This window comes from Mesoplodon densirostris, chromosome 4 (assembly GCF_025265405.1).
Source record: "Mesoplodon densirostris isolate mMesDen1 chromosome 4, mMesDen1 primary haplotype, whole genome shotgun sequence".
NCBI lineage: Eukaryota > Metazoa > Chordata > Mammalia > Artiodactyla > Ziphiidae > Mesoplodon > Mesoplodon densirostris.
The window spans coordinates 159419427-159445606 of record NC_082664.1 but is presented as its reverse complement, the minus strand read 5'-3'; the positions used below and the strand labels follow the sequence as shown (position 1 = coordinate 159445606).

The 26180-nt window shown below is 44.9% G+C and overlaps 1 protein-coding gene across 1 annotated transcript in view; it reads left to right on the top strand.

Annotated features, from left to right (window-relative positions):
• The window catches only part of IL2RA (interleukin 2 receptor subunit alpha), a 43247-nt gene that overhangs the window by 8972 nt on the left and 8095 nt on the right, over window positions 1-26180 (top strand). The window contains exons 2-4 of the mRNA XM_060095405.1: window positions 21464-21646; window positions 23256-23369; window positions 25487-25708. Coding sequence (XP_059951388.1) covers window positions 21464-21646; window positions 23256-23369; window positions 25487-25708 — 519 coding nt within the window. The remainder of the gene's footprint in view (window positions 1-21463; window positions 21647-23255; window positions 23370-25486; window positions 25709-26180) is intronic.

Here is a 26180-nt window from a genome sequence, read left to right as displayed (position 1 = left end):
CTCCAGGAACACATCATCCAGCAGGAGAGAAATATGTCGCACAGATAATGCCAACACAAGCTGAGATTTAAAATGCAAATACAAAGAAAGAGTGGATGGAACACACAGACAAATGTTTGTTCTTATATGAGTCCCCGTACCTCTTTTTTTTTTTTTTTTTCCAGCTGTGTTGGGTCTTCGTTTCTGTGCGAGGGCTTCCTCTAGTTGCGGCGAGCGGGGGCCACTCTTCATCGCGGGGGCCACTCTTCATTGCGGTGCGTGGGCCTCTCACTGTCGTGGCCTTCTCTTATTGCAGAGCACAGGCTCCAGACGCGCAGGCTCAGTAGCTGTGGTGCACGGGCTTAGTTGCTCCGTGGCATGTGGGATCTTCCCAGACCAGGGCTCAAACTCGTGTCCCCTGCATTGGCAGGCGGATTCTCAACCACTGCGCCACCAGGGAAGCCCTCCCCGTACCTCTTGAATCAAGAACTGCCTCACATTTACACTAACATTTGGGACAGAAAGGAGGGCTGAGAGCATTACTTGGTCATTATCAACTACTGAAGTTATTAAAATCAAACACCGCAGATTTTGAATTTATAACAACATAGAGAATGTGCAGAAGCTTTCTTTTGCTCAAGAAAGTCCCTGACTGAGAAAGTCCCTGACCGAGAAAGTCAGAACATTTCAGGTGGGAGTAGTTACATTCCTTGAAGAAGAAACTGACGGCTCCCACAGCCCCCAGGTATTATAGAAGTACCATTTATACACAGTGCTGACCGATGGCACGTCCTCAGCAGAGTGTGAACCACTGCCCAATTCTAAACGCCCAGGAAGGACCTTCCTTTCCAAGGAAGGGATGAAGGGAACCTAGTCAGTCCGGTTACCTTATATACTTAAAAGCAAAGCAACAGTGTTTCTTTAAAACATATATATATATATGGTATGTGTTTATATGTATACATGTTTGTGTATGTACACACATACATATATATACTATGTATATATACATATGTGTATATATGTACATATATGTGTGTTTATATATACACACACGTGTATATAATATATGTATATATATGTGCGTGTGTGTATAACTACATATACATAGTTTCATGAAATGAGGTCCTTGGAGCAAATTGGCCCATCTCCTCAGAGAAAGATCATGATACCAAATAAAGGGCAGAGGAGTCATTTCTAAGAGTTTTGCTTGAAATCCCCGAAGGCGAAGTTGACGTCAGCTTCTTCCTGCCTCGGGGCTCTGTGAGTTTCCCGGGAGTTTCGGGGGAGGCTGCGCATCTGGCATCTTTCCTGGTTGCGGCCGGGGCTGTCACGGCGTCCCCGACTGATGAAACCCGCCAGAGCCTGCACACCCAGCTGAGTGTGGTATCCGTTTCCGGTCCCTGTGGTAGCGACACCTCTGTTCAGAGCCTGATTTAGAATAAAAGGATCTTTGTGAAGAGAAAACTCCTTATTTTAAGTGGAAAGCAAAACAAACAACTACAAAAAAAATTACAAACCCCAAAACCTTTTCAAAATAAAAGGGCAGTTTCCGCTGACACCCTGCTGACACCCAGGAGAGCACGGGGACCGCAAAGGGTGAGCATTTTGGCTCTGATGTGCAAACGGGTCATTGTTTATCTCACTTTTGGCTTTCAACGCCTTTCACCGGCCATCAAGTTTCACTTTCTCTCTTCCCAGGGCTTCGTTAATCTCACTCCTCTAGCCTGAGTTTGCAGTGGGCTTGTGCAGAGGGTCTGCTCGCAGAGCTGTCAGGACACCTCAGCCTCCCACCCTCCTCCTCCTCCTGGGAGAGTAAGTGTGTGCGCTGCACCTGTTACCTCACAGAAGACTCACAACGACCCTGTGAGTCAGGTACCACCATGATCATTCCCATTTTACAGATGAGGAGACTGAAGTCGTGAAACAGTCATTCCCACGCCCAAGAAAGTGATGGAGGCGGGCCACCGGCTCCATCCCTGTACAAAGGAAGCACACAGTCGACAGGTCTCATTAACTCCCCTGGGCTTCTTAGGTAAGCCTTCCAGGTCTCATTTTAAGTCACTCTTTGATCCATCTCCAGATTAATTCTTCTGAAAACAACTTTCGTGATGCCTTTCCCCTGATCAAAGAGCTCAAATCGTTCCCCGCTGCCTGTGGGGCACACTTCCTCTGCCTGGCAATCCCATATTCTTTCTGACCTGGACCATCTGCATGTCTTCTGCACATCAGGCCCCCAGCTCCAGGCACCCCAGCCCGCAGGTCTCCTATTCTGCAACCGTAGCTTCCTCACCTATGATTTCAAAGCCTAGGGGCATCCTCCCCTCTTATAATCTTCCGCGTCTCATCGGCCTATTTGGAATTCTTCCCAACTGGAAAGTATCTTGGGAGAGCAGAAAGGGCTCATGAACTTGGGATTCTGCAGGCTTGGATTCAGATCCTGGTTTGGACTTGTGTGACTCTACTTTCCTTTAAAACAATCACTGGGTACCGTTCTCTGCAGGCTCCAGCAGGGTGGGGGCATCTGATGAACACGGTGTGGCAAGCACTGTGTAAAGAAATGGCGGGTAGTTCGGGAGTGCAGCGGAATGCCCAAAACCAAAGAGACGGGTCCAGGAGGCTTCCCAGAGAAATGTGACAACGAGGGAGGACAAGCTGAAGTCGAGAAGGTGGAAGCGAAGTCGTGAGCAAGGTTAATGACCAAAGACAGGGCATAGTCCACCAGGCCAGAGAGCTCAGGCGGGGGGCAGAGGTGGAGGTTGTTGAGGCTGGGCTGTGAGCTATGTCATGGAGCCTTGCCAAGTACAGGGGCTTCGACTGTATCCTGGGAGGAATGGGTACCACAGAGCGGCGTGGGCAAGGGAAGGATGCAGTCTGGGCTTTAGAGCGTTGGCTCTGGCATCCATGCGTATGACGGCAGGCAGGACAGGGGGAGGGGGTGCAGCCCCGGAGGGCGCTGAGTGACCTAGTGGGGAGCTGGTCATGGGCAGCTTCTTCTAACCTCCATGGGCTTCAGTTGCTGTGGGTATAAAGTGGGACGTGCTGGCCTGCCTACAGTAACCAGGATATAGTAGGTGCTCAGTAAACATGGCTTGCTGGGTTTCCAATCTGCACAGCCAAGGCCCAGAGCACCTCTCCACAGAGCTGTCTCACAGACTTCTCAAACTCAGTACAGCCAGAGCTGTGGCCCCAGGCTTGCTCTTCCTCCTCTATTCCCCTTTTTAGTGAAAGACACTACTATCCACCCAGCTGCCCAGGAACCCTGGGCAAAATCCTTATTCCTTTCCCTTAGCTGGCACTCCCTACGAAGCCCCAGTCCCTGCAGAGTCCAGCCCGAGTGATCTCTGCACGTTAGCACCCAGCATCTGCTCTTCAAGCGCCAGCACCCACCCCACCCCAAGATGCCCTCAATGGCCTTCCCACCATGTGGGACACATGTGGGATGGGGCGGGGGGCGGTCAGAGGCCACAGTGGCCACACGAACAGGATGCAGCCGAGACACAGGAAGGAAACTGTGGGCGAATGGGGTCACGAGCACCTCCACCTGTGAGGCTGCGGATCCAAACGCTGGCCTCACACCAACCGGCTGTGCGACTCCGCGAAGGTCACTGACCCTGTCGGGGCCTCACTGCCATCGTGTATGACACAGAGCCAGTAAGAATGACTATCTAATAATTAATCATATTTAAATGTTTCTTATTTATAACCATATTAATCATACTGTAGTACTTTGTATATCAATTTATTATACATTTAATATTTTAATTATAATAATGTACTATATAATAATCATTGTATTAATTGTCATGAATATTCCTAACAGCCTACTTCATAGGGGGCTGTGAGGACCAGAGAGCTCCATATATGTACCCCGATCAGTGCCCGGTGTGCAATGTCTCACACACCTTGGACAGAGCAGGCACTGTCTAAGCATGCGAGGAGATGGATAGAGAGGGTCTCTAAGCCCCTTTCTGTCCCGACATTCTATGGCTTAATAAACACCCTACAGCGGAGTGAAAAGTCATCCCTTCAGCCCTGTGCTGACCGAGCCATTCAGCCCCCCAGCGGCCGGCAAGCTCCCCTACCTGCATCCGGTCCGTTTGTAAGCAGGACTGAAGGTATCAGTTCACACTGCGGAAGGAAGTCTATCTAGTTCACGCTACAATTACCACATCCTTGGCGAGTCCCATCTGTCCTTTTCAGCTCAAAGCAATTCCCAGTGAACCATGGTAACAGGTCTTAAATTCCCATGTCCTTGGAAAGTGCTGCCGCCTTGGGTTTAAATTCTATAAGAAGCCCGACACAAATGCCCCTTGCAGGACCATCACCTGTGGTCGTAAAGCCTGAGGTGTCTGTTGAAAGGAACAGCACCCACCTACGGCACTGAGCAGAGTGCCGGATTTTGGTGCTACCTAAGAATTTAGGGAAGGCAGGAATGGAGAAGAGCGGGCGCCTTAAAGGGCACTCTGGGGAACAAGGAGGCTGTTTCCTTCAGTGCTGGCTGAGGGAGGACAGCCCAGGCTGAGTCCACAGACTGAATGCATCAAAAGCCTTTCAGTTGAGGCTGCTTTCCTGAGGCCAGTCCCTGGAGTACCGGGGAGGGCTTTGGGTCTCATTTAATCGACGATCTTATAACCTCCTCCCGACCCTGTGTCACCCACCCCATCATCCGCCCACTCTGACACATCCTCATCCTTCTTCTATTTATGGGGCAGCGCCTGCCGACATGCAGATTTGGGAAATACGTTCAGGCTGCTGTTTGTCTACCCTGAACCCGACTTAAGCGAGTCACAGTGGACAAGCAGATCAAGGCTGCCCCCAAAGCACCAAGAACCCCAGAACCTAAATCAGCACCTTCCCCTCCGGGGAGTCTGTGGCCTCCATTTCCATGTCTGGATTGACATTCTCCATGCAAGGGTCTGATCCCCATCCAAAACGCATGGTGATGTCTTAGTCCGTGCAGGCTGCTCTAACAGAATACTAAAGCCTGGGGGGCTCAGAACAACAGAACTTCATTCCTGACTTTATCCTGGAGGCTGGGATCTGAGATCAGGGGGCCGGCGTGGTGGGGTTTGGGGGAGGGCCGTTGTGTCCCCACATGTCTGGAAGCAGAGAGGATGCCGGCTCTCTCATGACTCCTACAGGGGCACAAACTCACCCCTGAGGCTCCACCCTCATGGCCTCATCTCCCCTCAAGGCCCCACCTTCTAACACCATCATGCTGGGCAGTAAGGATTCGGCATACGAAGTTGGGGGACGGGGGGCCTCAAACATTGAATCCAAACAGCACATACGTGTGTCTTGTTTAAAAGTGAGTGTGATCCTTTTTTTTTTTTTAAGAAGATGTTCGGGGTAGGAGTTTATTAATTTATTTTATTTATTTTTGCTGTGTTGGGTCTTCATTTCTGTGCAAGGGCTTTCTCTAGTTGTGGCAAGCGGGGGCCACTCTTCATCGCGGTGCGCGGGCCTCTCACTGTCACGGCCTCTCTTGTTGCAGAGCACAGGCTCCAGACGTGCAGGCTCAGTAGTTGTGGCTCACGGGCCTAGTTGCTCCGTGGTATGTGGGATCCTCCCAGACCAGGGCTCGAACCCGTGTCCCCTGCATTAGCAGGCAGATTCTCAACCACTGTGCCACCAGGGAAGCCCTGAGTGTGATTCTTGAGAGCAGGCGCGAAGAAGAGTGTCCCAGAGTTAGGGGGATGGCGGGCACCCCCGGGAGGTGGAGTGGAGGCGGCAGGTGTGGGTTCCTGCTGGCAACACCTGACCTGGGTCCTCCCAGGCTCTGTACACGTGGATTTGGGGTGCCTGCCACACTTAGGGTCCGTGTCAGCATGGCCAGCTGCTGTTTGACACCCGAATGGGGCGACGGCTCTGACGAGTAACTCTTCATCTAGACAGCTCCATCATGTCATGTGACCTTTTCCTTTTTCCTTCTTTCCCATGTTTCCCTTCGGGTCTTGAGTTTCTACCCGGTATCACACTTACCCATCTGGCATTCTTTAGAATTCCAGTGGAAATTCCATGGCTATCCAGTTGAAAAATCTCCTCGACTCCATGGTCTAATTTCTCAGAAGACTCCCCTTGGGGAAGACAGTGGGTGGGATTCACCAACGTAGCGCATTTCTACTAAAAACATTATTTCGTCCCAAGAAATGGGTTTCAAAGATTTGAAGGAAAACTGCTTTTCGATTTCAGAGAAAAAACACGGGTCTGTTTCTATCCCCCTTGTTTTTCTTATCTGACAACCCTTTAATTTTCATCAGGTTGACATTATGCGGTAAACTGGTGGTTAACCCTTTCATGTACAGAAGTTTGTTATCAGCTAAGGCTCCCAGGGGCAAAACACAACCACCCCAAAAATTTCATTCACAGAAGCATTTGAGACCCCGAAACACGAGAGCTTTGATTCAGGGACAGCTTCTGGGAGGAATATTGTTGGTTCTCAGTCTCCCTTTTTCCCTTCCAAGGGAAAGAGAAAATAACTGGATTCCCACCCATCTCCCCCACCTTCTTTTTTCTTGGTAATAAGTGTTGATTAAGGAAGAAGATGTTCTCCAGAAGGATCTTACCCCGTGAGTCACTCATTCTTGGGTCGTGGAAATTCTGACTCTGGCCTGGGAGGCCCAGCCGGGTCTCAGAAACTGTGGGTCAGACACACACAGGACTCACAGATGAAGGATGCTAATTACTGCAGAACGAGCCCAGGTGCACTGAGATCTTCCCCTTCAGAGTACACAGCCTCCCCTCTTATTCTTACCCAGGGAATCAGACACCTTTTCTTTGATGCCATTAAATTGCCTTAACCCGTCCCCCCAGCCCTGAGCACAAACAAACTTGGCTCTGCTACATTCCCCTCAGCATTTATGCTGAAGGAAGGTGGATATGTGTCTGAATTAATTGATTAATAGACCATAATATCGACGCAATTGCCAATACACTCAAGCATTCATTCAGTGCCTACGGCTGCCCACGTTGAAGAAACAGTTTAAATAAATAGTAGGTGACATGGACAGCCAACAACAACCAGAAATGACCGGAAGTTTTCAAACTAAACCATGGTGAGCTAGTTGGCAGTGATCAGGAAGTTGACCATGTTTTATTAGGTGTGAAGCCATTGTGAATATAAGTGAGAGGAAGGAAATGAATGCAGAATTCTCATAAATAGTCCTTAGAAGATGAAGTCAAAAGAAACTCCATTTCCTTGCTCTGACACAATCAAACTTTAAGTAATTAACATTTTAGATAATTTTTTTTCCAGCTCACAAAGGAACCTTACATATTTTATCATTTGGTCCTAAAAACAACACTGCTCGAGAAATAATAATAGCAACAATCGAGACTTGTGGGACATTTTACAGATATCAAGGTCCTTTCACTTACATTATTTCCACAGATACATCTCTGTCATTCACACCCTTGCCATTCACACTCCAGCAAACATTCCACTTATAGTCCCCTGAACCCGGCATTCCCCCTGCCAGGGTGACCTATTCTGCCGAACCTGCCAGGTGAACCCCGCTCACCCTTCAAACGAGGTACAGCCAAGAGCAGCCTTCCTCCTTACCTGGCTCACAGGCCAGGAAGGATTCCACCCCCCACCCCACCGCATCAGGGGCACCACGCCAGGAGGCCCAGAAAACCAATCAGCATGGCAAAGGCAGTGACCTGGAGTATCTAAGAAGCTCCTATGGTCACAAGCTCCTTAATGGCTCTGAGGAATCTGCCATCTGCTATTTGATTGGCAGACTCAGTCCCCAAAGCAAAGCAAGGAAATGCTGTCAATCCCTCCCGACAGGAGGGAGTCCAGTGTTTGACAAACCCACTTCCCAGATTAAAGGAAAAAGAAGGAGGGCAGTTGTGGCGCCCAGAGGTGGATCACGGAGGCAGAGAATACCTCACCCGCAGGCATTTACTGCGGCACTAGCACATCAGCTCTGTGCTCTGGGACCCTAGGATGCTTGGCTTGACGATATTTTTAAAGACATATCGGAAGCGGGGAGACACGGGAGGTGGAGGGAAATGATAAGATGCTACGGCTCTGGCGGGTCTGCAGTTGGGAGGGCTGCAGGAGAGTGGTGAACGTCACAGAAGAGAGGGGGCGTGCGCGAGGCTCCCGCAGAGGTCCAAGCAAGGACTCTTGAGAAGGGTTTGGACCTGACGGCAAAGGAAAGTGGAATTTAAGGGAGATGCTGAAGTGTCACATCACAGGAATGCCAGGGTCACCAAGAGAAAACAGGGACGAGAAGAGGAACAGAGGATTGTTTGTGTGTGTGTTTGTTTTTAACTTTTTTTATGTATAAAGTTTTTATTTTGTGATTTTCTCAGGATACATTTCCAGATATAGGATGCATGGGTAAAAGGTTATGAAGATTTTGATAACTATGTATTGAAGCTCTGTATTGTAATGGTTAAGACGTTGGGCTTTGGAGTTTAGAATGAGCTGGGTTCAAATTCTAGTTCTGCTTGATCTTGGACCAGCTACTGTAAATCTATGTTTTTAACTTTTTATTTTGAGATAATTATAGACTCACATGCAGTTGTAAATAATAATATCGAGAGATCCAATATAGCCTTCATTCAGTTTCCCTCCAAATTATAGCATGATATCACAACCAGGAAATGGACCTTGCTACAATCCATCAGTCTTACTCAGATCTCACCAATTTTATATGCTCTCATCCGTGCATGTGTGTCTTTGGCTCTACACAACTGTCCCACATGTGTAGATTCATGGGACCATCACCAGAGCCAAGATACACAGCAGTTCTCATCACAAGGATCCTTCCCGCTGCCCTATCATGGCCACAGCCACAGGCCTCCTTCCTCCCTAATCCCTGGCAGACACTAAGCTGCTCTCCATCTCTATAATTTTGTCATTTTTAAGACTGCAAAATAAATGGAATCACACAATATGTAACCTTTGAAACTGGCTTTTTTCACTCAACCTAATTCCCTTTCTGCACATAATTCTCTTACGATCCATCTTTCTGCACATAATTCCCTTGTGATCCATCTTTCTGCATTCCTTAGCTGGCATTATCCTGTAAAAAAAAGTGTTTCTTCCCTACCCACCCCATGCCACACTTCTTTAGTATCACTCTTGATTGCTATCTTTTAAAATTATTTCATTATTTTATTACTTCCACCATTGATTCTCTTGGGTCTACTAGACACACTACCGTATAATCTGCAAGCAGAGATAGCTTTATTTCTTTTCTTTCCAGTTTTTATGCCCCTACATTCTTTCATCTGATTGAATTGACTAAAACCCTAATGGCAATGTTAAGTAGAAGAAGAAATAGTATCTTTACCTAGAAGTTTTTTTTTTTTTTAAGAAGATGTTGGGGGTAGGAGTTTATTAATTTATTTTATTTTATTTTTGCTGTGTTGGGTCTTCGTTTCTGTGCGAGGGCTTTCTCTAGTTGTGGCAAGCGGGGGCCACTCTTCATCACGGTGCATGGGCCTCTCACTATCGCGGCCTCTCCCGTTGCAGAGCACAGGCTCCAGACGCGCAGCTCAGCAGTTGTGGCTCACGGGCCTAGTCGCTCCGCGGTATGTGGGATCCTCCCAGACTAGGGCTCAAACCCGTGTCCCCTGCATTAGCAGGCAGATTCTCAACCACTGTGCCACCAGGGAAGCCTTACCTAGAACTTTTGAACAGAGTTGAAGTACCAGAGGATGGCCAGATGGAAAGGCAGAAGGCATTCCGTCTAGACTAGAGCTCAGGGCTAGAGGTAGGAATTTAGAAGAGGCAGCACAGCATCCTGTCAAGACCACGGCTCGGAAGCCTAGATGAGCCTCCAGCTCCATCACTGTGGGTCCTCTAGCTGGGCGACCTCGCTGGGTGACCTCAGGCAATTCTTCAAACCTCGCTGTGCCTTGATGTCTCCTTTGTAAAATGGCAGTAATCATGATAATGTCTACTTCATAGTATAGTTGTCAGGATCAGATTAGTTCATATGTGTGAGGGCTTGTTACTGCTACTTAAAAATGAATTAATAAACATGTACTCAAACTTTCTCAGTTTTAATTTCTAATATGGCAAACAATGAGGGATATAACCCACAAAAACAAAAGCTTTGGCGGGTGGCGTCCTCAGCAATTTTTGAGAGTATAAAGGGGTCCTGATACCAAAAAGTTTGAGAATCACTGCCTTCGTCATACCGGTTGTTAAACATTGAAATACTTCTAAGCTTGTTGGTAAACACCTGCTGCTTTGAACCTGTCAGATGACCCTCTCTACTCATTCCCCTGGCTCCTCCCACATATCAGCACTGAAGGGTTACTGTGTGGCAGACAGGGCTCCAGGACCCTCGGCTTCATCCTCATTGGCATCCTTGGTTCCTGACCCTGCTACCCTGCTTGTTCAACATTTTGAATCTCACTCCTACAGAGAAACCAACTGCATCGCCCCCTGAGCTTTTACGGTGACCTGAGGTCCACGCAGACCTTTTCTCCACATTCTGCCCTCTTCTTCCTTGCTTCTTCCTGAGACATTTACGTTTGCTATTTGAAAGAATTTCCTGGAAGTAAAAGTGAGATTTTTTTTTAAAGGTAGACATGAGGGCAGCAGTAGTGGGCTTTCTTGTGATTCTGATCCCATTACCTTGAGCTGTGTGACTTGGGCGATGGACTGAATCTCTCTGAAACTCAATCTCCTGCTGTACAAAGTGGGGTGACAATATGTCCCTTTGAGGGCTGTAGTGAGCATGGAAGGTGACCTCTACAAGTGAGCAGCACACAGGCAGGACTCAGATGTGAGTTATTATTATATAAATAGCCCCAAATGGAGGACCTGAGCTCTCTGACTTCAAAGATAATGATCTGAATTAAACCACAACATCTCACAAACACTTCCCAGTAACCCAGATACTTTAGACATAGCTCTAACTCCTAGCTAGAGAGAACCTTCCATAGCAGGGTGAGAAGCACACTCGTTCCTGAAGATAGTGATGAGAAAGCACTGAACTGGGAGTCAGAGCTCCGTTCTACTCCCAGGTTTGCCACAATTGGAGGAACGGCACTCAGCCTCAGTTTCCTTATCAACAAAAGGGGAGATTAACCTAAATCATCTTTGGGGTTTCTCCCAGCTCTCAGATCCTGGGATCCTATTGAGAGGAATAGTCAACATGTCCAATAATATTTTATTTTGAACCCAAAACACCTGCTTTCTATAAGGCTCAGACTGCTGGGTGGATTTCCCAAGGAATTTGGAGACTGTCTTTGACATTAGGTATATCTTGGGGTTCTTCTCAGATCTGACACAGAAGATGAATGTCTTTAGGTCAAGAACTACACAATTTCTTTATCCAGTGCCCCAAACTCTTGATGGACTCCTATGTCCCTTGCATAAAGCTTAGTAAATCATCATCTAGAAGTTTCTGTGCTTAGTGAGTTATTCTAAGGTTCATCCCCGATCCCTATTGTATAGACGGCCAAGCAGAAGGACACAAAGATGAAGCCATGCACTCAGTGCTGGCTGGGCTGTACGGGTAAACAGAACTTGACCTTGATTCATCCACAGAGCAAAGAATCTTATCTCAGACCCTGTCCACATCCTTTTGAAGCCCCTTCCTTTTCCTTTTCTTTCACGTTACACAGGACACAAGGGCCAGATGAGTGCTCTCTCATTTTGAACAACATCAGAAAAGAATTTTTTTTTAAAAATCACCTTGCCCACAGCCATTTCTACCCACCCACCTTTCCTCCAGCCAGGGGAGTTCTCACTGCACTGTTAGATGCTTTGCCTTGGGAACGAAGTGTTCTGTAAGCAGATTCAGCCCCGCCTGAGGGCGCCGCTCTCGATCCCCTTGGGGAGGCGGGCCCTCCAGAGCGGGCAGAAGAGGGGGAAAGACGGGGCAGCCACTGCCGGGTGCTGAGTGCAGCTACAGCCCCGGCAGCACTGGGGCGCTTGAGAGAAATAGTTTCAGCCTCCACACTCACCCCACTGTGCCCAAATGTGCATTTAACAAGCCCCCCAAGCCACGTGTACACACATGAAAGTTTGAGAAGCTCTGCTGTGAACAAGTGAAGCAGAGTCCTACCAGCTGTAGGAAACCAACTTCCCAGCTCAAAGGACCGACTGCCTTCCAGGTGTTGATATTTCTGGTTAACTCGAGGAACACAAAAATATATCGGCACAAAATTTACCTTAGTTCTGTTCCCTTCTAAAAACAAAACAGCAAGACACCAAGGGGTAGCTTTATTTAGGGGAGTGGAGTTGAGGTCATATGCTAAATGAGAGAAAGGGTGTCAGGATTCCAGATCCAATCAGGAAGCCCTGGTCTGCAGCTCTTGTCTCTCTTAGTGAGTGACAGGCCACTTAGAGGAAGAGAAGGGAGTGCCTCGTTTCACCAAGTTTCTCATCTTTTATTGGAAACCCAAGCAGTAGAAACTGTACGACTGTCCTTCTGGGAACAGTGGCGGAAAGGAGAGAGCAGATGCCTGGGAGACAGAAAAGCTGGTCTGAATCCCTAAATCTGTTGCTGTGTAACCTACAAATGCCTAATCTTTCCCTCCCTAGCATGGGCGTGGTGAGATAGAGGAGATGAGCCTCTAGCAATCCAGTGGAGGGAAAACAAAAGGCAAAACAACACAGAAAAAAAGGCGAAGCGTGTCCCAGGGTCCCTCACCCTCAGCCACCTTCCTCCCAGACCTGTGCGGTGACACAGCCCAGAGCAAGTTGGCTCTCAATTACTGTCGCTAAGGTCAGCTGAAGAAGCCAAAAGCAGCCATGAATTCCTGCATTTCAGTTGAGCAGGAAATTCCTGGAGGCAACAAGCCTACAAATATCTCAAGGGAGGATGCACCTGGGACAGTGTTTCAGGGACAGGGATGGAGGCTGGGTGGGCGCAGGGGGTGGGACATATGGGGTCCTGCCTGTGTCTTTCCAGTTACCATTCTTAGCAAAAATTTGAAATAAGATGTGAAACACTTTCAACATCGGAAGAGCTCAGTTTAACTCTCAATGCAAGTCCCTTGGGAAAATCCCTTGGGATTTTTCAGGCTGAATGATAATTACTGGCTCTCTTTCCCCTCTGCCTACATAAAAGGTAGGAGGCAAGACCACATCAATGTTCCTCCGAGCCCATGGTAGGACCCCTCTAGGGGCCCCAGTGTCCCAGCTCTGAGCATTCACCCCAAGTCCCATCACGAGGCTAGTAGTCTAAACTTTTCCCTCCAATCTGCACGCAGCACACACTTTCAAAACTCTCAGAAGAGAAAATGACGTCCAATCCAGAAACGCACCAATACTTAAAAATGACAGAGAGAAAAACATTTCCCTTCCCACCTTTCAAAAAAAAACTCTGCATTTGCCTCCTGAGCTGGGAGAATGAGCCAGAGCTGAGAGCAGAGAATAATTTCTATTAGAAAGTCACAGCCTCTGGTGGAAGCAAGAAATAGATCTGGAAAGGTGGGTGCGAGAATAAAGGCAGAGACAGTCCCTGTTTGCTGAATTTCGAGAAATTTTAGAGCTTTTGGAGTAAAACTAGAGAAAGAGGGCAGCTGCCATGCTGTGTGAAAATTTTTAAGTGATAATATGGGGAAGGAGGCTGTACAGACATTTTGCTGAGTCACATAAACAGAACTGTCCTTCAATGTTCCTCTGCAAGATTTCAGGAGAGACAAAGTGTTTTCATCCTTTTTGTAAAGATGTTGTATTGCTGTTTCTTTTACGACACCACCCTGAGAAGGGCTTTAAAAAATCCCAGATTTATTCCTGTTAAAAGAAACACCGCCCGCACCCCAGGTCTACCTTTCCTGCACACTCCCCTGCCCCCAACACACACACTTTCTTCAGGTGATACTTGGAACACTCTTCACATGGTTCCAGGGAAAAGGGTTAGAGTCAAGTTCTTTACTAGTTCTTAGCTATAGACCAGGGAAGTTTCAGTGCTTCTAGATTCCAGGAAGGATGCTTTTCTAAAAGGCAAGTCTGTGGGAGTAAGAAGTTCTGGAAATTTCTCTTGTCCCCGCATGACCTCCTCAGATGCTCGGGCTAATTTATGATGATCCTGGAACTTTCCACGGCCTAATTTAGAAAAGCATATCATCATGTAAATAGTTTTTAAGGACACAAAGTTGCCCCGAAGGCAATCTGTCTGCCTTCTTTTCAAATTTCTGTGTTTAGAAACTCTCTTGGTTTGTGGTTGAGTCATCAGATTCCAAATGCGGCTGAGGTCAATCCTTGATTATTTGTGCTAGTGGATAATCATGAGAATTCTCAATCTACTTCTTAATGATTTTTTTGAAGTAAAATTACATGTAGTGAAATGCACAGATCTGAAGTGTACAATTTGACAAGTCTGGGCTGTTAACCAAAATTTCAGAAACGGAGACCTGATTGAAATAAAAAGGGATTATTTGGGGTTTGTTAGGAATGCCCCAGTGACACAGATTCAAGAAGACCTTGAATTGTTTCCCCACCCCCTCCCCACAACTACAAAATAGGGGACACTTATAAAGGCAAAACCCCACAAGGTTACAGTTAGTGACATGAGTCATCTATCAAGAATTATAATTGGAGCTGGCAAGCAGTAAGGGTGCCAATTGAGTAAGAATTGGTTGGGGTCTGAAATGGTTGCATAATTTCAAGGGGAGACCTCGAGACCATAAGGTTGCAGCTGCTGGCAGATACTGTTTTGAAAATGGCTGGTGGTGTCCTTAAGTTTGATGCAGTTCAGAGAAAATTCAAGTTCTCAGTGGTGCAGGGACAGGTCTGAGACCGGGTCCTCAGTGGCCCCCTGACTTGAACTGTGACAAGTCCATGATAATTTCAATTTGTCATCAGGGCAAAGATGTACACTCATGTTTCCATCCTCCTACAGTCTCCTTCCAGTCAATCCCCACCCACCACAAGCAACCACTACTTTGACTTCTTTCTGCATACTAGTTTTGTCTTTTCGTAAACTTCATATAAATGGAATCAAACAGTGTGTGTATTTTGTGTCTGTCTTCTTTTGTTCAACATAATGTTTTTGAGATTATTCAAAGCTACTATAAATGTTTTGCTTAAGTCTTTTTGTAGACATGTGCTTTCACTCCTTCTAGATAAATACCAAGGAGTGGAACGGCTGGATAATAGGGCAGGTATATATTTAACTTCATTTTTAAAACTTTGAGTTTTGACATTATTTTACACTCCCAACAGTAATGGAAGTGAGTTCCAGTAGCTCCTTGGCAACATTTGGTGTTGTCAGTCTTTTATCCATTTTACCCATTCTAATGGACTATTTCATGGTGGTTTCCAATTTGCTTTTTCTTGATATCTAATGATGTCTTCAGCACATTTTCAAGTGCTTATTGATAATCAGATATCTTCTTTGGAGAAGTGACCATTCAAGTCTTTGCCCATTTACTTATTGGGTTGTTTGACTTTTAGTATTGATTTGTAGTTCTTTGTATAATGTGGACACAAGTCTTTCTGTCAGATATATGTGTTGCAAAGATTTTTCTCCCAGTCTACCTGTAGCATTCATTTTTTCATTTTCTTAATGCCTTAGGAAGAGCAGAAGTTTTAAATTTACTATTATTTTATGGTTAGTGCTTTTTGTGTCTTCCCTAGGAAATCTTTGCCTATCCCTAGCTTGCAAAGTTATTTGCCTTTATGTTCTTTTAGAAACGTAATAGTTTTATCTTTTATGTTTACATCTATAATGTATGGATTTGGTGTGTGGATGGATCTTTTATGTTTAAATATACAATAAAATTAATTTTTGTATGTGGAGTAAAGTTCTTTTTTCCCTATACAATTATCATTTGTTCCAGAAGCATTTGTTGAGATTTTCCCTTCCCTCATTGAATTGCCATGGTGTGTTTGCAAAAAATCACCTGAATATACCTATGTCAGTCTACTTCTGGATTTTCTATTCTGTTCCATTATTCTATTTGTCTATCTTTTATCAGTATGTACTGTCTTGGTCACTGAAGCTCTATAGAAAGTCTTGATATCAGATGATGTGAATCCTCCAAATTTGTACATCATTTTAAGATTGTCTTAAAATTCTAGGTCTTTGTGTCTTGCCAAATTTCTACCAAAAAGTGTGTTGGATTTTTTAAATTGTAATTGCATTGAGTTTATTGATCAATTTAAGATAAGTTGACATCTTAAAAAAAAAAAAGAATCTCCCAATCTATAAACATTGTGCATTTCTCCATTTATATAATTCTTTATGTTAGCAGTGTTTCAGAACTTTCAGTTTAAAGGCCTTGCGAGTTTTCAGTAAATTTATTCCTGAGTGTGTTATGTCTTTTCATACCATTGTAAATGGGATTGTTTTAAAAATTTTAATTTTCTAATTGGTTGCTCACAGTATAACCATAAGTGATTTCTGTATATTGAGATTGCTAAATTTGCTAAGTTCTCATAGTTATTTTGGAGATTTCTCAGTAATTTCATGTAACCAACCAAGTCATCTGTGACTAATGTTTCTTACTTTGAAATCTACTCTCTGATATAAATATAGCCACACCTGGCAACAGGCAACAGATGCCTGTTTTTGTAAATAAAATTTGGTATAACTATTCTTCTCTCAGTCTCCACAGCAGGGAGTTGGTTCTAAGTCACAGGGTCCTGCCCTGTTCATATTCAGCCCAGCGGCTGGATTAAAAACCCGAAGAGTATCCTCACACACACTTCTGCCCCCCTCCTCTCTAGAGCCCCATCCCACAAATTCCACCCGTGCCAGCAGACTAGGGCTCTGATTTTTTCCCTCTTCAGGTCAGTGAGGCCACCACTCTGCTGGCTCCACTTTGGTGCTACCTGGCAGGAAAGTGCCCCAGGAGGAAAGCCATGGCAATGGTGGGCTCACTTCATGTGCTTCCTTCCTCTCAAATAATGCTGTGCTGCACTGCCCATTGCTAAATGCCTGCAAACTCTTGTTCACATACTTTGTCTGGTTTTAAAGTTGCTTTCAGCAGGAAGATAAATTTTGTCATGGTCGGAAGCAGAAGTCCTCATGGGCTGTTTTTCTTTTTCCCTTCAATTATTTTATCTAGCTCAGGAAATGTCCGTTGTGTGCTTGTAAGCTGTTCTTTTCTAATAGGCTTTACATTTTAGAACAGTTTTAGGTTCACAGTAAACTTGAGCAGAAGGTACAGAGATTTCCCATATACTCCTGACATCACACACGCACAGCCTCCCCCATTGTCACATTATCAACATCCCCCACCAGATTGTACGTTTGTCACCATTGATAAACCTACACTGATGCATCATCATTGCCCAAAGTCCATAGTTTACATTAGGGTTCACTCTTGGTGTTGTATATTCTATGGGTTTGGACTAATAGGTATCCATCATTATGGTGTCCTACAGAGTAATTTCACTGCCCTAAAAATCCTCTGTGCTCCACATATTCATCCCTTCCTCCTCCCTACCCCCTGGCAACCTACCAATTCTTTTTACGACCTTCATAGTTTTTCCTTTTCTAGAATGTCATATAGTTGGACTCATATAGTGTATAGCCTTTTAAGATTGTCTTCTTTCACTTAGTAATATGCATTACAGTTTCCTCTATGTTTTTTCATGGCTTGAGAATTCATTTCTTTTTAGCACTGAGTAATATCCCATTGTCTGAATGTACCACAGTTTATTTATCCACTCATTTATTGAGGGACATCTAAGATTGTTCCCAAATTTTGACAATTATTAATAAAGCTGCTAGAAACATCTGTGTGCAGGTTTTTTTGTGGACTCAGCTTTTCAACTCCTTTGGGTAAATACCAAGAAGCATGATGGCGGGATGGTACATTAAGAGTATGTTTAGTTTTGTAAGAAACTGCCAAAACTGTCTTCCAAAGTGTCTGTACCATTTTGCTTTCCCATCAGCAATGTATGAGGGATTCTGTTGCACCACATCCTCACCAGCATTAGGTGTTCTGAATTTTGTTCATTCTAAAGGTGTGCAGTGGCATCTTATTGTTATTTTAATTTGCATTTCCCTGATGACATGATGTGGAACATCTTTTCATATACTTATTTGCCATCTGTATATCTTCTTTGGTGAGGTGTCTGTTCAGGACTTTGGCCCATTTTTTTCAATCAAGGTTCTTATTGTTGAGTTTTAAGAGTTCTTTGTATATTTTGGATAATAGCCCTTTATCATATAAATATTTTCTCCCAGTCTGTGGCTTGTCTTTCCATTCTTGTGACAGTGTCTCTTAAGAGCAGAAATATTTTTTTCTGTTAAATCAGAATTTATTTTTTTAAAGCATATGGTAACAAGAAAATAATACAAAAACAAACACCCTACTCCTTTTTGTTTGTTTGTTTTGTTTTACTTTTTTTTTTTTTTTTTTCGGTATGCGGGCCCCTCACTGTTGTGGCCTCCCCCGCTGCGGAGCACAGGCTCCGGACGCGCAGGCTCCGGACGCGCAGGCTCAGCGGCCATGGCTCACGGGCCCAGCCGCTCCGCGGCATATGGGATCCTCCCAGACCGGGGCACGAACCCGTATCCCCTGCATCGGCAGGCGGACTCTCAACCACTTGCGCCACCAGGGAGACCCTACTTTTTTTTTTTACTGAAGTATAGTTTACTTACAATGTTGTGCCAATCTCTGGAAATTTTTTTTATTTTAATGAGGTCCAGATTCTCAATTCTTTTCTTCATGGACCGTGCCTTTGGTGTTGCATCTAAAAAGTTGTCACCAAACCCAAGGTCATCTAGATTTTCTCCTATATTATCTTCAAGGAGTTTTGTGTTTTACTTTTAGGTCTGTGATCCATTTAGAGCTAATTTTTGTGAGGGACATAAGATGCGTGTTTAGATTTTTTTTTTTTTTTTTTTTGCATGTGGATGTCCAGTTGTTCTAGCACCATTTGTTGAAAGGACTATCTTTGCTCCATTGTATTGCCTTTGCCTCTTTGTCAAAGATCAGTTGGTCTATTTCTGGACTCCCTATTCTGTTCCATTGATCTATCTGTCTATCCTTTCACCAATACCACACTGTCTTGATTAATGTAACTTTATAGTAAGTCTTGAAGTCAGGTAGTATATCCTCCAACTTTGCTCCTTTCAGTCAATATTGTGTTAGCTATTCTGTCTTTTGTCTCTTCATATAAACTTAGATTCCGTTTGTTGACATCCACCAAATAAGTGGCTGGGCGTTTTATTGGGATTGCCTTGAATCTACAGATCAAGTTGGGAAGAACTAACATACTGACAATATTGAATCTTCCTATCCATGAACATGGAATATCTCTCCATTTATTTAGCTCTTCATTGATTTATTTCATCAGGGTTTTATAGTTTTTCCTCATGTAGATCTTGTACATAATTTTTTTTTTTTACTTATACCCAAGTACTTCATTTTTTGGGTGCTAATGTAAGTGGTATGTGCTTCTAATTTCAATTTCCTCTTGGTCATTGCTGGTATTTAGCAAAGTGGTTGACTTTTGTATATTAGCTTTGTATCTTGTAACCCTGCTGTAATCACTTATTAGTACGAGGAGGTTTTATTTTTGGTCTATTCTTTCATATTTTCTACATAGATAACATGTCTTCTGCAAACAAAGACAGTTTTGTTTCTTCCATCCCAATCTGGATACTTTTATTTCCTTTTCTTTTCTAACTTCATTAGCTAGGACTTCCAATATGATGTTGAAAAGCAGTGGTAAGAGGGAACATCCTTGCCTTGTTCCTTCATTTGGCTTTTCTGATTATTACACACATCTTGTTTTAGCAACAGATTTACCTTCCGATACTTAAATTGTTGGTTGGTATTGACGTATGATAAGTGCCAGCGAATGGTACTGATGATATGGGCTGTAGGGAGAGATGAACTTTTGCAGGAGCTAAGGGTTAAGGTAAAACTCAGCCCATTCTCTATCTGGACATTTTCTTTTTCTGGACAGGAAAAAAAGGGAGGGGAACTAGTACCTATTCTTTTTTTTTTTTCTTTTTAAATTAATTTTATTGAAGTACAGTTGACTTACAGTGTTGTGATCATTTCTGCTGTACAGCAAAGTGGTTCAGTTATACATACATATATACATTCTTTTTCATGTTCTTTTCCATTATGGTTTATCACAGGATATTGAATGTAGTTCCCTGTATCATACAGTAGGACCTTGTTGTTTATCCATTCTATATATGACAGTTTGCAACTGACTAGCATCTATTCTATGCCTATTATGTGCCAGGTGCTCTGCAAGTTACCTTAATATGTTATTTCATGTAATATTTAAAAGAAATCAGTAAAATAATTATTATACACATTTTACAAAAGAGGAAGCCAAGTCTTAGATAAGTAAAAACAATAAAGCTGTATAGCTAGTAAGCTGGTAGAACTACAATTTAGAAACCTATCCTTCTCCCCTTTCCACCATGCTGTGTTTCTTGCCTTATTATGATTATTATAATTCCTGGAATTTACATTATTTTACATGTTCCTCTACAACTGCTGGCCCAGTGAGCCATTCAAACTGCTTTTGTTTAGTCCCTTCTTGGTTAGAGGTGGGACAAGCTGTCCAGGTTCACCTCACCTTCTTAAGGGTGTCAGGAGGGTCCCGCATCTTGGATGGGGGTGGTCTCCAGGATGACAAGATGCTGGGCGGACTGTGAGGGCTCAGAGAAGCTCCACTCCACCCTGAGTGATTAACAGACGATCGGCAGATGGTCCTCTGCCAGCAGCGAGTGCAGCAACCTGCCTGGACCCTGTGCCCGTTTGCTGGGTGGCGAGGCCAGCTGTGGGAGCCCTGGCTGCCTCCCTTTTTTCTGTTTCCTGTGGTCCTTCCTGTCCGCTTCCTTTACCCAGCCTGTGACTTTTTCCTGAAAAATCTCATCTCTTGAAGCAGGAGAATTTGTCGCGAGATATACAATGGAATCATTGCTCTGATGAGACCAGCACCTTTTCCTCCCATAATAGTTGGGTGTTCAACTATTCGAGTGTCTTTAGTGGGAAGCCAGTGACTATTTTTGGGGGCGAGGGAGGGTCAGGTCTTCGTGGTGTGAGAAGGAATTTGGTAAACTTAGAGGTGGGTAGGTGGATGAGAAACACACATTTCCTACTCACCAGACATTGAGTTAAGCACTTTACAAATATTTCTTCAAAAAAAAACCAACCTTACAGAACCATTAATTACAGAAAGTCAGACAATCTTTATTTCCTTCAAAGTATTTCTCACAGACATATTTCATCCCTCGATTAAATCGATGTGGTTCGTCCCTCCCTTTCCTCATACCCCTTGTGCCCCCTCATTCTATGCTTGCTCAGCAGGAGGCATATTCAGAATAAAACTTCATTCCTTTCTATTCATTTAGTTTAAAAGACACTGTAGTTTGGAGATGAACTTGGCTGAAGTTAAATTTTGAATCATCTCTGATATGAAGGCTTCTAAAGAAACTTCAACAGCCTTAGTTTCTCTCCAGGAAACAGTGGGGTACATACAAACCCCTTAAATCGAGCGAAGGAACGTGTGATTCGATCATATGCCCATGTTTGGAAGCTCCTGGACTCCTAAGGTGCCTTTTTGTCTTGGCAGATGTTTGTCCTGAAGACCCACCGAGTCTCAGAGACGCCACGTTCAAGGTCCTCAGGTATGAGGTGGGCACCATCATAAACTGTGACTGCAAGAAAGGCTTCCGCAGAAGGTCGCCCTTCATGCGCTGCACAAGAAACTCCAGCCACTCTGCCTGGGAAAACAGATGCCACTGCGACAGCACCTGTAAGTGTTTCCATTTGTAACTCCGGAGGGAAGGAGAAAAACTGTAGCAAAGAGGGAGACACGGCTTCAACTATTATTCACACGGCCCTACAGACAAAAACTGGCCGCCCCATCTACGTGAAAACTAATGTTGGTGGTTCCCAGAATAGTCATTCACTGAACAGATATTGAATGACTGTCTCCTAGTTCCAAGGCCTGTTCCAGATACTTGGGGATATGACAGACCCGGCCCTCAATGAACCTATACTTCGGGGGGAAGGAGGGAGGACAGACATTACACTAATGATTACTAAACAACTAAAAATAATTCTAGTTCACAATGATGTGAAGGTAGCTCGTGCCACTGAACTGTACACTTAAAAAAATAGTTACTATGGTAAATTTTATGCTATGCATATTTTATCACAATTTTTTAATTGAAGTATAGTTGATTTACAATGTTGTGTTAGTTTCAGGTGTACAGCAAAGTGATTCAGTTTTGTGTATACACCCACACTTTTTCAGATGCTTTCCCGTTATAGGTTATTACAAGATATTGAATATAGTTCCCTGTGCTTTACAGTAAATCCTTGTTATTCATCTATTTTATATATAGTAGTGTGTATCTGTTAATCCCATACTCCTAATATATCCCTCCCTCACTTTTTCCCTTTGGTAACCATAAGTTTGTTTTCTATGTCTGTGAGTCTGTTTCTGTCTTATAAAGAAGTTTATTAGCACTATTGATTAGATTCCACACATAAAAGATATCATATGGTATTTGTCTTTCTCTGACTGACTTATTTCACTTAGTATGATAATCTGTAGATCCATCCATGTTGCTGCAAATGGCATTATTTCATTCTTTTTTATGGCTGAGTAGTATTCCACCATACACACACACACACACACACACACACACACACACACACATATTACATCTTCTTTATCCATTCATCTATTAGTGACATGTTGCTTCCATGTCTTGGCTATTGTAAATAGTGCTGCTATGAACATTGGGGTGCATGTATCTTTTTGAATTAGAGTTTTCGTCTTTTCTGGATATATACCCAGGAGTGGGATTGCTGCATCATATGGTAGTTCTATTTTTAGTTTTTTAAGGACATCCATACTGTTCTCCATAGTGGCTGCACCATTGTCATTGCTTTAGGAGGGCCTCTCTCTAGCTTTTAAATGAACTGCCTTGGGAAAAAGAGGAGTGGGCGGGCTGTTGAACTAATAGCTCTTCTCGCTGCCACCCCCACCCCCACGTACAGTGTTGATGGGGTTGATGGCCAGAATGGAGTCCCTTTTGGAGAGACACACAGACACAAACAATTCCACCAGAAAAATCTCAGCTCCTTCAGAAACACGTTGTAGGCCACTGACATCATGTACAGGAAACCTGACTGACAGGCCAGTGCTGCACTGGCCGTGAACAGGCCCCCTGAGAGCCCCCCAAGGGCAGGGTGTGTGGGGATCATCTTTATAACCCCAGTATCCCCTGATATTGCCTGGCACATCACAGGCCCTAGAAAGACTCTCTTCTTGAGCAAATGAATACATGAAGAGCGTGTTCTCTTTTAAACTTTTGTGAAGCTATCTTCTTCATTCCATCCATACTCTCTAGCCTCCCCTAAGACCCCAGGAAAACAAGTTACTCCTGGACTCAAAGAACAGAATGAAGAAAAAACCACAGAAATGCAGAGCCAAATGCAGCCCACAGACCAAGCTAACCTTCCAGGTAAGAGGGGACCCATTCTCTTGCAGGTACAGGATGTGTGCCCCAAAGGAGGAGGATCTGTCCTGCTGTCCTCTTTCCTAGGGATGTCATGTGGACAAGAACTATTGTGTAGTGTTTGCAGGCTGTTTGCTCAGCATTTCAAGCCACTCCTACAGCAGCCAACCTGGGCTCAGGGTTGCCTCCGGGTTTGGGAACTGGCCAAATAGAACTCAATTCAACTCACTTCATTTCAATTCAATTCAAAAAGCATGTTTGGGGACAAACTGTGCCAGGCACTGCGGCCAGACAATACAAACCTGAGTAGATGGTCATCCCTGCCCTCAAAGAGATGCTGTGTTTTCCCCTTAAGTACAAGGCAGTGAACTCCAAGCAAAGCAATTTACTTCCAGACATTTCTTACAGGACAGGGTTGTGAAGTGGGCGGTGACACACTGGTGCCTCTGGAAGCTGTGGACAAACACCTCCTAGCTAATAGGTTGTGGCCCAGCAAGTTGCTGCCCCAACTTCCCAAAATTAATAATGTTGAAGTCAAGCCATAACATCAGGAAGAAAGAGAGTCCATTAGGAAAACCTGAGCCTTGTGGGGGACCAGCTGACCTTACAAGACCCCATGGTCCTACGCCAATTTTATAACCTTACAAAGAACTTTACAACATTGTATATAATCTCATTTGAACCTCAGAAGCCAGTGAGTCAGGGAGCAGGAAATATTACTTCAATTCACTGAATAAACTGAGACACAGAGACATTTAAAGACTTGGCTAAACTCACATAACAGGACTGAAATAAGGCCTTGGGTCTCCTGAATTAGAACAGGGATCTTGCTACTGATTATTTAAACTAGTCTGAATTTATTTTCAGCTTCTATTAATTAAAAAAATTAAAACCCAATGACTAATCCAAGGACTACTCTGCAACATGCTGTTTCCAGCCCTTTTCACTCTGTGCTGGAACAAGGTTTCCGAACACATTTAATTATTTGTTTCTCTCTGTTTCTCCCGCATCACCTTCCACAATTACTGAAAGTTTTCTCAAGAGGTCAAAGTTTACTGTCCTTACTCAAGAGATAACCAGCTGGCTCTGGCTAAGGGATACTTCACGGATTGTCTTAATGTGGCGGTTTTCACTTGAAAGAAGCAAACCCAATTCAAATGGGTTCAGACGGTTATGAGTTTTACTGACTGTAAAGGCAATTTGATTCTGAGACTGAAACACACATTCAGTCATGATTTGCAAGGTGCTGCACTGAGCAGACCACCTGGGATGGAACCACTCGGCCTCCTGCTGCAGAGGGTTACAGAGAGTGCGGGGAAAGGTTATATGGGTCCTTGGGGTTGTGGAAGGTCAGAGCATATATACAGTTTCACACTTCTGGGCTTAGAGGGACCTGTGGCCCATATGTCCAGATTTGGCGGGGGCAGGGGTTGGATTCTGGGATTAAATCAGAGCAGGACATGATCTCTGAGGTTAAAGGTCAGCCAGGCTTGGATTTTAGTTCGGCAAGTGGAAAGTTACTGGGCATGGAAGTTTTCAGAGTCCTTAAAAGGGCCCACCTGGGTCAAGCTTCAGGCATGGCTTGATCAGGGATCAGGCTCCATTCCTCCAAGATCATCTCAGCGCTTCCCTCCTCCTGGCTTTGGATTTGTCCCCAGTCCTTCCGCCGTGGCCCCAAGATGACCACCAGCTGCAACTCACTTAGCAGTGGGGATCCAGACGGTCTCCACATTTCATTGGCCCAGATTGGCTTGAGCCTGCCTTTAGACCTAAACTGAGACCACCGTTCGCATGCCTGTCTACTTATCAAATCTCTCACCATCAGCAGAAGTAATTGCTTATTTCTCTGCATTCCGAGAGCAAGCGTCTGTCTCTTGGCTGTCATCCTCACCACATTCTGCCTGTATGTACTTCCTTACCAGGAGCAGGCGGACTGGGTCTTCATGCCTTTTCACGTGTCTAGCAAAGGTCCTAACACATAGATGTTATCACTACTTACTGGAAGGGAGGGAGGAAGGGGACAAGGAAAAGAGTAAGAACCATGGTCCAGTCTCTAGGAAGAGGCAACCTGGACTCACAATGTCTCCCCAGCTTGCCTTTGGAATTTCCTTTCCCTCTTCCAGGTCACTGCAAGGAGCCTCCACCATGGGAACATGAACATGAACCTTTGAAGAGAATTTACCATTTCATGGCGGGGCAGATAGTTTACTACCAGTGCACTCAGGGATTCAGGGCCCTACAGCGAGGCCCTACCAAGAGCACCTGCAAGATGATCTATGGGAACATGAGGTGGACCCGGCCCAAGCTTGAGTGCATAAGTGAAAGGGAGAACAGTCAGTTTCCAGGTATGGAGATGCCCCCCGCCAGGTCCACCACCTTGCTGCTTCTGTCGGGCGAACCAGGCTGGAATCCCTGACCCACCCGCTACGTGACCTTGGGCAAGTCTCTTCCTCTCTGGGGCCTCTGTTTTCTCTCCTTCTAGAAAACAGACTAGATAAGCTCCAAGGTCTTCATCACCTAAGGTCCCCGTACCCTGATGGGGATAAATAGCAGGAGATGGAAGAGGAAGAAAGGTCTTCCGAAGCCCCCTGGGTGCTACATCACTGGCGATCCTGCTGCCCCCTTTTCTAGATGATCCTGAAATTTTCCTTCTGACTCTAAGCTACCAAAACTTCCTCATTCAAAAAGGAAAGTCCAGGGGCTTCCCTGGTGGCGCAGTGGTTGAGAGTCCGCCTGCCGATGCAGGGGACGCAGGTTCGTGCCCCGGTCCGGGAAGATCCCACATGCTACGGAGCGGCTGGGCCCATGAGCCATGGC